Source organism: Balaenoptera acutorostrata, chromosome X (assembly GCF_949987535.1).
Source record: "Balaenoptera acutorostrata chromosome X, mBalAcu1.1, whole genome shotgun sequence".
Classification (NCBI taxonomy): domain Eukaryota; kingdom Metazoa; phylum Chordata; class Mammalia; order Artiodactyla; family Balaenopteridae; genus Balaenoptera; species Balaenoptera acutorostrata.
In genome coordinates, this window is record NC_080085.1 from 132,074,175 (window position 1) to 132,088,593 (window position 14,419).

Sequence of the window (14,419 nt, forward strand, 5' to 3'; positions counted from 1 at the left end):
GCCCATGCGGAGACCAGCAAGTGTCAGGTCCTGGAGCATCTGCTCTGGGTCAATAGCTTGGATCCCAGGTCCCTCCCATCCCTGTGTGCAGAGGGTGTGAGCGATGAGGAAGAGGGGGCCTGAGCCAGAGCAGCAGCCAGGCTCCTTCCAGGCCCACATCCAGCAGCTTCTCCCGTGGGGCAGGAAGGGAGGCTGATCCTTCCCTCTGAGTTTGAAGAGGGAGCGGTCAGCCTTCTAAGCAGTGAGGGTCCGGACGAGTTGGGGGAACCCGGTGTGCAGCATCTTTGGGTTCCTGTTGTGTATGAGGACATGGAATTTCATCTCTGTTTTCTTCAGGAATTTGTCAAATATTGCTCCATTTAAAAGAAGGCTTAATAAGCTTCAGTATCTAAGTTTGTGAATGACATTAATCACACATGTATTTGAACCAATTCGGTTCAATGACAAGAGTTTTGCATTTGTGTAACACAAATTGTAAGATTCCCATATTATTTTGTGATCCTGAACAAGGTAACATGGCATTGGAATAGGAATTTACTTGGAAATGTGAAAGTAATTAGCAGTACAACTGAAGGCCACCCCGTTGTTCCTCGGGACACACCATCGTCGGCTCAGTGGTGCATGCCCTGTTGTGGGACTGTCCTGTTCCCGCCATAGGGCAGGGCCAGGCCCCAGGCATTTGGGCCAGAGTGGGAGGGGCTGCCCTGGGGGAAGGGGGCAATGCCGGCGCCTATCTTCCTTGCGAGAAGCCACCCGCGGGCCCCTCAGAAAGGGAGACTGTGGGGGGATGGAGGGCCGCCAGGTGGGGTGTAGCCAAGGCACCTTGTTGGGGACACTGGGGGGGGGGGTTGGGACCCGTGGGCTCTGGTTGCTGTTAGAAGTTCTTCTCTGTGTTCCTCTCTGTTCAATGGTTTCAGTCAATATTTCTCTTTAATAAATTTCCCTGAAAGTTTCAGCTGAGTCTGGCCTCTGCTGTGGGCAATGGAGGGAAAGGGCTGCTGGCAGTGAGGGCGGGGGTCCAGAGTAGGATTCCTGCTCAGCACCCATGGGACACCTCTCCAGTGAGAGGGGAGGGTAGGCACTTTGCAGACCCAGAGGTGGTGAGGGTTTTTCTTCCATTTCATAGGTGAATTGTAAAGTTTTAGCGAAAACTGATAATTGCCTCAAAAGGCAGTAGAGAAGTTAAAATGTAAATTAAAAAAATTATCTCAGCAGGAAGAAGGGAACATAGGAGCAAAAATAGATGGATAGACAGTGCTATGGACTGAATATTTGTAAACCTCTCCCCCTCATTCACCTGTTAAATTCTAACCCCCAAAGGGATGGGATTTGGAGGTGGGGCCCTGGGAAGTGATTAGCCTATGAGCGGAGAGCCCTCGTGAATGAGATTATTGCCCTTGTAAAAGAGACCCCAGACAGCTGCCTCATCCTCTTCTGCCATGTGAGAAGATGGCTAGTTGATACAACTAGACAAGAAATCAGTCCATATAAAGAAGAGCTTTATTACTAGTACTTTATTACTCAGCCGTACAAAGGAACGAAATTGGGTCATTTGTAGAGACGTGGATGGTTCTAGAGACTGTCATACAGAGTAAAGGAAGTCAGAAAGAGAGAAACAAATATCGTACATTAATGCACATATGTGGAACCTAGAAAAATGGTACAGATGAACCAGTTTGCAGGACAGAAATAGAGACACAGATGTACAGCATAAACGTATGGATACCAAGGTGGGAAAGTGGTGGGGGCGGGGGACCGTGGTGGTGGTGTGATGAACTGGGAGATTGGGATTGACATATGTACACTAATATGCATAAAATGGATAACTAATAACAACCTGCTGTATAAAAAAATAAAATAAAATTCAAAATTTCAAAAAGAAAATCACCTCCAAAAGAAACCTGAATTCTCACTGGCTACCTTACTTGACCATGGGTTGCCCCTTCGTACTCCTTAACTGCTGTTGAGGGATTTGTCAAGTGGCGTCAATGCGGGTAGGATTTCTCTATGAAAACAAGACAATTGATTCCCATCACCACTTCCCCACAAACACACGGATGCTAAAGGGATTGCAGAGTTCTTTCGTGAAAGTGCTGGGAATCTGGGCTCATCTCAGCACGTCCCTCCCCGCCTGGCCAGGCTGATTAGTTAATGCAGAGGAGCGAGTATGGCACCTCTGAGGGCGGCTGGGACCCCAGGAAGGGTCTAAATAGAAATGGAGAGGGTCCTTTGAGAGACTGAGTTCACCTTTTTTTCTGTTGGTGGGCCCTAGTCTGACCTTAGATGAAAATAAAATCAACCCACCACACGGGGGCAGGGGGGCGGGGGGGAAGCATTCCCCACAAGGCAGCCATTTTCGGAACAAATAACCCACACAGGACCTTGTGCCCCAACTTAGCCACGAGCCCAGGTGAAGGGACTAGGGCTGGCGAGGCGATTCCAGTCGCGCATCACACACCACTGCAGCACATGGGGACCAGAGGACACCTGCCTGGCTGACGATAGGCCTCTGCTGGCCCACCCGCCACCACAGGCTGGTGTCAGCCCAGTCAGAGCCCCATTGGCCAGGAGAGGGCCAGGCAGGCGTGCACGGTGGGCAGGGGACGAGCCCTCTCCGCTGCGGGGCTTGGTCGCTGAGAGGAACACAGACACCCCCCACCCGCCCCAGAGCTCAGGCGGCCAAGGGGGCCGCCTCACCTGCACTTCTCCTCCCAGAGGGACTCCAGCAATGCCTGCAGGTTGGTCACATACCGCTCCTTGAGGCTCTGATAGGACACCTGCAAGCTGAGGTGGAAGGTCTTGACTTTGATCAGCTCTTCCTTCACCTTCTGCCACAGCAGGTCTCGCGGCTGGACCCCATGCTTGGTCTCCGAGGACCTCCTCTGCCGCAAGGCTGGGGAGTGACTCTCCGGAGAGAAGTGTCTAATGACATCAAACAGGCCAGTGGATGGGCAGTCTTCCGCACCTGGCTTGGGGGGCTCTGAAAACAGAGCCTTCTCGCTGGGCTGCTCGCAGTTGTCCCCCAGGCTGCTTTCTGCCCTCAGCGCTAAGCCCTTGGGCCTGCAGCCCTCTTCCAGCTCCTGCAGCTGCTGGTGACACCGGTGGAGCCTTCGCTCAATCTGGGCAATGGTGGCAGAGGCATGCTGGTTCACCTTCTCGAAGGCCTGCCAGATGTGGGGGGCCTGGTGCCGGTCGGCTGTGGACACCAGCTTGAGGAAGCCCACAGTGTTCCTGGCCCGGCTGGCCTTCTCCACTCTCAGCTGCTCTGAGAGGTACAGGATGCGGTGCTTGATGCTGTCCTGTAAGTTCCGGGCCAGCTCCCCATCTGAGAGGCTGGAGGGGCCACTGGGGCCAGCCTCACTGGATGACAGGGATCTGCAGGAGGGAACATTGGAGGGGAAGGTTGCAGTTGGGCTTAGTGTATTCCACCTGCATTGGGAAACAAGAATCACAAAACAGGTACTTCTGTGAATGCAAATGGTTGGAGAATTAGACACGTATTGCTCCACTCTATAACAATACTTATGCATATGCGCAAGTACTTCATTTGCAAGATTTGTGCATCTGAGGTGGGCCCGACACAGACTGGACATTCTCCCCTCCTCTTCAGCACCTGGCTCCTTGCTCTATGGGTGTACCTCACTATGACCTCCAGGTGGCTAGCAGCCCCCTCCACACCTGCCCTGTTCTTGGACTTCTCTTCCAAGAATTACCAACAGTGGGTCTCGTTTTATAGAGAACTGTTCTTGTAAAGCATGGAATAAACTCATTTCCATTAATCCATACAGCTTGCTGTATTACTACTGCCAGGTGGATAGAAGAGATAGACAGGGAGATTTGCATCCTATTAGGTTCATTCCTTCATCTAATCATTCATTCAACACATATTTCCTGAGTGCCTACTATGTGGTACAGAAGCCAGACATATTCCTTGGTCTCACAGAGCTGACAGCCTAGGGTGGACAGTTCTACTGTAACACAAACAAATGAGTCTCTTGCATGGTGAAGGATAATAGTAAGAGCACTGCCTTGGAGACAGAGCCCAGTTCAAATCCTGACTCTACCACTCTTGAGACCTTGAGTAAATTAATAAACCGCTCAGAGGGTCGGTTTTCTCATCTCTAAAATAAAGAAGGACATAGCAGCATAACTAGAACACAGGAGACCAGAGTAGAGTGGGCAGGGATGAGCTAGGAGAGGTAAGTGAGGTCAGGACAGGTGGAGCCTCTGTTCTGTTTCTACTTTTTAACTAAAAGCACCTTCATGACTGTTTTTTTAAATTAATTAATTTATTTATTTATTTATTTATGGCTGCGTTGGGTCTTCGTTGCTGTGTGCAGGCTTTCTCTAGTTGTGGTGAGTGGGAGCTACTCTTCATTGTGGTGCGCAGGCTTGTCATTGTCATGGCTTCTTTTGTGGAGCATGGGCTCTAGGCCCGCGGGCTTCAGTAGTTGTGGCACTCGGACTCAGTCGTTGTGGCTCGTGGGCTCTAGAGTGCAGGCTCAGTAGTTGTGGTGCACGGGCTTAGTTGCTCCGCGGCACATGGGATCTTCCCAGGCCAGGGCTCGAACCCGTATCCCCTGCATTGGCAGGCGGATTCTTAACCACTGCACCACCAGGGAAGCCCTTCATGACTGTTTTCAATCTGAAAATGCTCTCCCAGTGGGAAGCAAGGAGTGATTGTAGTGTAATAGATATTTTGGTTCTTTGTATTTTATTCTATGCAAATTATACCTTGATATTTAAAAAAACATGTGATACCACTATGCACCTAGCAGATTGGCAAAACTTAAACTATAATAAATCTCAGAAAGGATATGGAGCAACAGGATCCCTCAATCACTCCTGGTGGGAGAGTAATTGGTACAAATATTTTGGGAAAGCATTTGGTAATATCATAAAGTTGAAGACATCCATACTGAATGGTCCAGCAATTGCATTCCTAGATATATCCTTGAAAGGCAGGTACAATAATACTCCCAATAACCAACTGCTAGAAACAACCCACCTGGCCTATCATCATAGAATGTGTAAGTGAACTGTAATATATTCAACAGTTTACTGCTATACAACAATAAAAATAAACTACAGCCTTGAAAACATGAATGAACAAACATAATGTTGAATAAAAGAAGCCAAATACAGAAGAATCCATACTACATATGGTTCTACTCATATAAAGTTCAAAAGCAGGCAAAATGAAATGATGTTGCTTAGGGATGCATACACAGGAAGTAAAGCTTTAAAGACAAGCATGGGGACTTCCCTGGTGGCACAGTGGTTAAGAACCCGCCTGCCAATGCAGGGGACATGGGTTCGAGCCCTGGTCTGGAAGATCCCATGTGCCATGGAGCAACTAAGCCCGTGCACCACAACTACTGAGCCCACGTGCTGCAACTACTGAAACCCGCACGCCTAGAGCCTGTGCTCTGCAACAAGAGAAGCCACTGCAATGAGAAGCCCGCGTACTGCAACAAAGAGTAGCCCCTGCTCCCCACAACTAGAGAAAGCCCACGCACAGCAACGAAGTCCCAACGCAGCCAAAAATTAATTAATTAATTAATTTTTTTAAAAAAAGAAGCCCAAGATATCCCAAGCAGGATAAAACGGAAATAGATCCACACCTAGACACAGATCTTAGAAGCAGCCAGATTGTAAAAGCTGATTACCATGACTTTTAGACTGAAAGCTACCTTCTCTAAGGCATCAATGAAATCCAGAAGAGTTGAATAATATCTTCAATATGCTGAGAGAATAACTGTCAGAGAGAGAAAAAAAAAAAGGTCACATTCAAAGAATCAGAAGCCAGAATGTCTTCAGACTTTTCAGTGAAGCACTAAGAATTAGAAAACAATGAAGTAATGCCTTCCAAATTTGGGGGAAAAACGATTTTCTCACCTAGAATTCTATAACCAAACTGTCAATTTTTAGGTTAAAGGCATTTTCTAACATGAAAGAACTCAAATAGTTTACTTCCTTTGAATTCTTTTTCTGGAAGCTACTAGAGAAGACGTGCCACCAAAACCAGAGAGGAACCTAAGACAGAGGTAGAGACGGGATTTATGAAACTGGGGCCCCAAGCTCAAAGAAAGGCAAGGGCAATCTCCAGGATGATGGAAGGGGACCCAGGCTGGCAGCTGGGCAGTGGGCCTGGCGGGCAAGTCAAAAGGCTCCAGGAGAGAGTGCTCCAAGTGAATGAAATATGCAGGACATCTTTCAGCAGCTGGAGAGGAGATATAGCCAGTTTGGGGAAGTGCTGACCTATAGTAAGTAGTAGAGAACAAGCAACACGGGGTGGGGAGAGACAAGTGTTAACTCTAAGGAAAACAAAACATCAGGAGAGAAAGGAAAAGTCATCAGAGTTGCCGTAGACTTGATAACGTGAACACCAAAGAATAATCTAATGCAGATGATTGTATACTGTACTGGAAGGATGGGGGTGGTGAAAGAGCTACATCATCATCTTTTACTGTGAGAAGTCAATCAATAATTCCCAAAATCTAAAAAATAAAGAAACAGCACTATAAACAATTTATTTACAGAACTAGAGGTAAATGCCAAAAGAAACAGCTAAAAGGGTTGAATGTAGTTGATTCTGGGGAATGGATGGACGACTGTGGGTGGAAGCAAGAGACTGTTATTTTTTAAAAATATGTATTTATTTGGCTGTGCCAGGTTTTAGTTGCAGCATGCAGGATCTTTAGTTGCAGCACGCGATCTCTTAGTTGCAGCATGCGATCTCTTAGCTGCGGCACGTGGGATCTAGTTCCCTGACCAAGGATCGAACCTGGGCCCCCTGCATTGGGAGTGCGGAGCCTTAGCCACTGGACCACCAGGGAAGTCCTGTAGAGATTGCTATTTTTTGTAATAAACCTTGTAGAACCATTTAACTCTTTGAACCAGGGGTTGGCAAACTATAGACTGGTTTTGTACAGGTGTGAGCTAAGAATGGTTTTTATGTGTTTATATGGTTGAAAAAAATCAGAAGAAGGATATTTTGTGGCATGTGAAAATTGTATGAGATTCAAATTTCAGTGTCCACAAAGGGTGATTGGCACACAGCCACACTGATTCACTTACATATAGTGTATGGCTACCTTTGTGCCACAACAAAGGTCTAGTTGAACAGCTACAACAGAGAACATGTGGCATCAAATATTTACTATACGGCCCTTTACAGAAACAGTTCGCTGACCCCTGCTTTAAACAATGTTCATACGTAGCACTGATAAATGAAAGAACTAAGTATTTTTAAAGAAAATAGTTAATAGAGAAAGTTAAAATTTGCTAATGACTTGTTCTATTGAGGAATTTTATAGATATCATATAAAACTCAAAACTGACAAAAGAATATACTGGTGAAAAAAAAATTCAAGGCAACCAGTAGAAAAAAGCCAGGTAAATAACATCCAAATAATCAAGGGCAGAAAAAAAGGAACTTGATTAATCCAGAAAAGGGAAGGAAAGGAGGAACAAAAAGAAATGAGATATCAGGTTAAATAGAAAATACAAAATAGGATGGCAATAAGATGTGATTATCAATGGCTGTATACCATGTTCTTGAGAAGACTCAATACTGTAAATATGTCAGCCCTCTACATATTAACTTATAAATTCAATGAAATAACAGTTAAAAACCCAATGGGAATGTCTTATGAATGTTAGATTAGCTAATTCCAAAATGCAAAAGAATAGCTAAGAAATTTTGGGAACGAAAAATAAATATGGTCTTGGGATACTTGGCTATTTGAATAAAACTAAGTTAGAGTGCTACTTTACATCATATACAATAATAAAGTCGAGACAGAATAGAGAACTAAACATAAATATGAAACTCGAAAGGTATCAGAAGGACACAATAGGAAATGTTTTTATAATCTCTCTGTGGAGAACACCTTTTTGAACAAGTCTCAAACCAAAATGCCATAAAGGAAAAGATTTACATATTGTACTACAGTTAAAAAAATGTTTAAACCTTCTTATGGTGAAGGAAGCATAAAGTTAAGAAGCAACCTTTCGGTTTTGGTTCAAACACTTGCTTCTTCTTAAAAATAAAGTATCTCCATTAACATTTTTAAAGAGCAACAGATTAAGAAAAAAAGATTTGCAATTACCTCTAAGAGATAAAAGGCTAATCAACATAATATATAAAGAACTCCTACAAATTAGGAAGCTAAAAACAAATCATCAAACATAAAAACAGTAAAGGGTAGTAATAGACAATTCAGAAAAGATGAACTATGAATACCAGTAAACATATGAAAAATGTGCAACTGCAAGGAAATCAGGCAGACATAAATCAAATGATTAAAAAAGATGTTCTCATACATCAGAATGCCACACATTAAAAAGACTAACATCAGGTGGTGATGGGGACGTGGGGAAAGGCGCACTCACATATCTGCGGTAGGAGGACATGGAGGTTTGGGGTTTCGTTGCGCCATTGTCAATGCACGAAGCCTTTAACCCGGCGAGAACGTGGGCCCCCGGCCAACCTCAGGGCCGCTGGGGGTCTCTCGGGAGGGCGACACTTTTGAACTAAGAAGCTCCCCAGTGGCTGAAGTGAGGGTGTGGTGTTGTGGGGATGGTGCCACTGGGGCATTGGAAAAGCATCTCAGAGTCGGAGGGATAAGCTCCAACACTACACTGTGGCCTTGGTGATGGGGGCTTTCAGACTGAAAGTTAACGGAAGCCCCCTCAACTCAGGCTTCCCGGAAAAGCTGTAGCCTAGCGTTGGGCTCACGCCACCTCAACGGTAAGGCGGGGCTGGCCGTCCAGAAGGTTCTAGAAAGAGAAAGAAGGTCCGCGCAGAGATGCCACACTGCCTCAGAACGCTCAGGCAGCCTCACCTGCTGTGAAGACCTCCCAACCCCCACTGCCCGGGGCTGGGCTGCTAAGGGGCTGGAGGGAGGCGGCTGCAAAGGGGAAAATTCCAGCGTGGTTTTTTTTAATAATGTGAGGAAGTGCGCAAAACAAACTGCACTATTGTATCACTAACTTTTTAAAATCCTGTGAATGCATCGGCCCTCCTTTACTACAGTCACCACGTCGCACAACTATCACACCACCTAGTTCCAGAATTTTTTTATCACCCCAAAAGTAGACCTGGTCCTGCGCGGAGGCAGCCCTCTTTGAATTGATAGGACCAGGGCAGATATAAAAGAATTAAATTATTTCGAATAATGTGCAACATATGAATAACAATTGTTCAAAATCCATAGAGTTGGAGGGCGCGCGGCGGGAGCGTCGCGCGGCGGGAGCGTCGCGCGGCGGGAGCGTCGCGCGGCGGGAGCGTCGCGCGTGCGGCCGGCTGAGGAGGCTCCGGGCCATTTGCTCCTCAGACGCGGGCGAGATCACAGCTATGGCTGACGAGGAGGCGAACAGAGCGATGGTGGAAGAAGCCAAGCTTGAGGAGAACATCTTGCAGGTGCTGCAAGACATAGCCAATCGCCTGCGCCTCCACGTCATCAGGTCCCTCTGTGCCTCAAACTGTTGGTAAGGCACCCTGGTCGAAGCTCCGGTCATTGAGCGGCCGGCCCTGCGGCGACGACCGGGGAGAGAGTTGAACGGAGCCGTCGGGGGCGGGGTGGGCTCCGTTATTTAGTGGCCCCATTTCAGGCCCTCGGGGCTTGGCAGCCACCCCCAGACTCGTGGCCGCCGCTGGCCAAGTACTCAGGCAGCCGCCCCTCACTGGCCCACGGAGAGAAGCCGAGACGCGGGCCGGCTGGCGGAGCGCCTGCGTCCGACGGGCTAGAGTGGGAGCGGCCCGGCGTTTTCCGTGTAAGTGGTTGTCCTCGACGCCAGGGTCCGATCCAGGACGTGGAGTTCCGGGAAGTAAAGCCTAAAAGTAATAGGCGAGTAAGAATCGGAGCAAAAGGGGACTGTTGGTTCTGCTGGTATTTTGTGAAGGATGTTTGCGTCAGTATTCGTAAGAGATTTTAGCCGTTAGCTTTCCCCGAAGGTATTTGTCTGCCTTTAGTATGGGGGCAATTCTGACCCCAGAGTGAGTTTCAATGTGTTCCCTTCAGTTTTTTGGGGAAAGTTGGAGGAGGATTGAGGATTCACCAGTGAGGCCATCAGGTTCAAAGTTGTTTTTTGTCACGGAGCTTTTCGACTACTGATTCAATCTCCTTATTGTAGGTTTATTCAGATTTTCTATTTCTAAAAATTTCTTCTAGGTTAACTGATTTATTGGCGTACAATTGTTCACAGTCCTTTATAATCCTTTTTATGTCTGTAGAATTGGTGGTTATATCCTTACTTTCATTCCTGAAATGTAATTAGTAATTTCAAATCGGATTTAGTAAATTCAGTAATTTTCTCTTTTTTCCTTACTTTAGCTAAAGGCTTTTGTTGGTTTTTTTTAGCTGCGTTGGGTCTTCATTGCCGCGCGCGCGGGCTTTGTGACGAGCGGGGGGGGGGGGTTATTCTTCGTTGTGGTGCGCAGGCATCTCTTGTTGCGGAGCACGGGCTCTAGGCACACGGGCCTCAGTACTTGTGGCTCGCGGGCTCTAGAGCGCAGGCTCAGTAGTTGTGGCGCACGGGCTTAGTCGCTCTGCGGCATGTGGGATCTTCCCGGACCAGGACTCAAACCCGTGTCCTCTGCATTGGCAGGCAGATTCTTTTTTTTTTTTTTTTTTAGTTTATTTTTTGGCTGTGTTGGGTCTTCGTTTCTGTGCGAGGGCTTTTTCTCTAGTTGCGGCGAGCGGGGGCCACTCTTCATCGCGGTGTGTGGGCCTCTCACTATCGCGGCCTCTCTTGTTGCGGAGCACAGGCTCCAGATGTGCAGGCTCAGTAGTTGTGGCTCATGGGCCCAGTTGCTCCACAGCATGTGGGATCTTCCCAGACCAGGGCTCGAACCCATGCCCCCTGCATTGGCAGGCAGATTCTCAACCACTGCGCCACCAGGGAAGCCCAAGGCTTATTAATTTTGTTAATCTTTTCAAAGAACCAGCTTTTGGTTCATTTTCTACATTGCTTTCCTAGTCTTTTATTTATTTCTGCAATAATATTTATTACGTTTTCCATTCTGGTAGCTTTGGGTTTAGTTCTGCTTTTCCTAGTTACTAAGTTGTGAAGTTAGGTTTTCTTCGAGATCGTTCTTTTTTTAAAAATTTTTATTTACTTATTCATTTATTTATTTTGACCGTGCCGTGCAGATTGCGGGATCTTAGGTCCCTGACCAAGGATCGAACCTGGGTCCACGGCAGTGAAAGCGCCAAGTCCGAACCACTGGACCACCAGGGAATTCCCAGAGATCATTCTTTTTTAATGCAAGCATTTACAGCTATAAACTTATCTCTTGTCACTGCTTTTGCCACATCCCATAAATTTTGGTATCTTGTGTTTTCTTTTTCATTTGTCTCAATACTTTCCAACTCTCTTGAAGTTTCTTTGACCCATTGTTCGTTTAAGTGCATTGTGGGGGAAGGTTGTTTTCTTTTTTAATAGAAGTGTAGTCGACTCTTACATTAGTGTCACGTGTACAATATAGTGATTTAATGTTTTTACGTATTATACCCCATTTAAAGTTATTCTAAGAGTGTGTTGTTTAATTCCCACAAATGTGTGAATTTTACCATTTTCTTTCTATTATTGACTTCTAACTTCACCCTGTCCTGGTCAGATAAAATAGTTTGCACGATATCTTTTTTAAGTTTTGTTTTCCAGCCTGTGCTATAACATGAAAGAGGCAATGTCAATGAGTTTAAGACCTGCATGGTTTGGATTTTTTTTTTTTTACACTTTCATTTTGCTCCCTTCACCTTCAAAATTAATAAGTTTGCATTTTCTCAAGAGATCTGTAACAGCTTTTAAATCCAAATCATCCACCTGGGATACTTGCAAAGGCAAGAGGCTTAACTCTCCATTTTCTGTATTGTGAAACTTGAAAGGGGAGATTATTAATACACATGAGCTGGGCTTAAAATGTTACTCTTCTGACTTTTGGGGTGTGGCAGGGCTCTAGGGAGTTGGTTTTGTCCTCTGCCCTGCCACCTCCTCCCCTTCTTAATTAATGGCAGACTGCCTGGACTCCCATGCAGGCTGCTTTCTAAGAGCAGCAGTTACTTCATTCTATAAGGGCCTCAAGTTACACCACAGCGAGAAACTTCTCAGTCTGACCATTCACTTCCTAAAAGAAATTCATTTTAGGAAGTAGAATGCATTTTCTTTGTTGGATTTTTAAAAAATTTTCTTTCCCAGTTTTATTGAGATGTAATTGAGCACACAGCAGTATCTAAGGTATACAGCATAATGATTTGACTTACATATATTGTAAAATGATAAATACAATAAGTTTATTTATCACCCATCATCTCATAGATACCAAAAAATGGAAAAATGTTTTTTCCCTGTAATGAGAAGTCTTAGGATCTACTGTTAACAACTTTCAAATATACCATACAGCAGTGTTAATTATAGTCATTTTGTTATATATTACATCCCAAGTATTTATTTATTTATTTTTAAAATTTATTTACTTATTTGTGGGGTTTTGTGGGTTTGTTTTTTTTTTTTTTTTTTTTTTTGGCTGTGTTGGGTCTTCGTTGCTGCACGCCGGCTTTCTCTAGTTGTGGCGAGCGGGGGCTTCATTGCGGTGTGCAGACTTCTCATTGTCGTGGCTTCTCTTGTTGCAGAGCACGGGCTCTAGAGCGCAGGCTCAGTAGTTGTGGCTCATGGGCTTAGTTGCTCTGCAGCATGTGGAATCTTCCCGGACCAGGGCTCGAACCCATGTCCCCTGCATTGGCAGGCGGATTCTTAACCACTGCGCCACCAGGGAAGCCCTGTATTTATTTATTTTATATCTGGAAGTTTGTAACTTTCGACACCTTCATCCAGTTCCTCATCCCCTCAACCCCGACCTTTGGTAACCACAAATCTGGTGATCTCTTTTTCTGTGAGTTTGGGTTTGGGTTTTTTTTTAGATTCCACAGTGTAATAATACAGTATTTCTTTTTCTGTGAGTTACTTCATCTAGCATAATGTTCTCAAGGCCCATCCATGTTGTCATAAATGGCAGAATTTCCTTTTTGTGTCTGAATTATGTTCCATTATATAGCTGTACCACATCTCCTTTGTCCATTCATCTGTCAGACACTTCGGTTGTTTCCATAGCTTGGCTATTGTAAATAGTGCTGCTGTGAACGTAGGGGTGCAGATATCTCTTCCACATAGTGTTTTCATTTTCTTCAGATATACTCCCAGTAGTGGAATTGCTGGATCATATGGTGGTGTTTTTTTTTAAGATCCTCCATATTGTTTTCCATAGTGGCTCCTCTAATTTACATTCCCACCAACAGTGCACAAGGGTTCTCTTCTCTCCACATCTTTGCCAGATTTGTTAACTCATCTTTTTGATGACAGCCGTTCTGATAGGTGTGAGGGGATATCTCATTGTGGTTTTGACTTGCAATTTCCCTGATGATCAATGGTGTTGAGCACCTTTTCATGTGCCTGTTGTATGTCTTCTTCGGGAAAATGCCTATTCAGATCGTTTGCCCATTTTTAAGCGGATTTTTTGTTGTTTTGTTATGGAATTATGTGAGTTCTTTATATATTTTCCATATAAACACATTATCAGATATATGATTTGCAAATACTTTCTCCTATTCAGTAGGTTGCTTTTACATTTTGTTGATGGTTTCTTCTGCCATGAAGAGTTTGGTTCAGTCCCACTTGGTTTTTGTTTGTTGTTTTTGTTGCTTTTTTTTTTGCTTTTGCTTTTAGTGTCCGATTCAAAGAACCCTCTCTAAGACTCAGGTCAAGTAGCGTAGTGCCTATGTTTTTCTTCTAGGAGTTTTATGGTTTCTGGTCTTACGTTTAAGTTTTAATCCATTTCAAGTTAATTTCTGTGAGTGGTATAAGGTAGGTGTCCAGTTTCATTTTTTTACATGTGAATATCCAATTTTTCCTGTATCACTTGTTGAAGAGACTGTTTTTTCTGCATCGAGTATTCTTGGCTCCCTCATCAAAAATTAGTTGACCACATACGTGTGGGTTTATTTCTGCTTTGTGAAATTTCTGATTAATGATATCACAGATGAATTCAAACAAGTGAAATGACACTCAAATGCTTACAGAGTCACCAGGCGAACTTCCCCAAGTATGCCGGTGCTCCACTGATAGAAGGGGGCTGGTCTGTGAGGTCTTGCTCCCTACAGGGAGAGGAGTTGTGAGGTTCCTGGGCCTGAAAGCATCCTTACAAGCTGTGAACTTGGCGGGCAGTGGCCCAGCATCCCTTTCCCTTGGCTGGATTCTTTCAGGACTGGCAGAAATGACTGCTGCTTCCAGTTTGAGGAGACCATGTGCTGAAAGGCCTCCTCATGCACTGTGTGTGTCCCTGGTGAGTCACTTGCCTGTGAGAAACGACCTGTGCCATGTCTTTCAGCCACCCCACAGTGTGCAGCAGTGCTGCTGA

The 14,419-nt window shown here is 45.3% G+C and overlaps 1 protein-coding gene across 1 annotated transcript in view; it reads right to left on the minus strand.

The window, feature by feature from the left end:
- TEX28 (testis expressed 28) overlaps nt 1-3,530 on the minus strand; it is a 41,210-nt gene extending 37,680 nt beyond the window's left edge. Inside the window, exon 1 of the mRNA XM_057537721.1 lies at nt 2,698-3,530. Coding sequence (XP_057393704.1) covers nt 2,698-3,530 — 833 coding nt within the window. The remainder of the gene's footprint in view (nt 1-2,697) is intronic.
- Between the last annotated feature and the right edge of the window lie 10,889 nt (nt 3,531-14,419).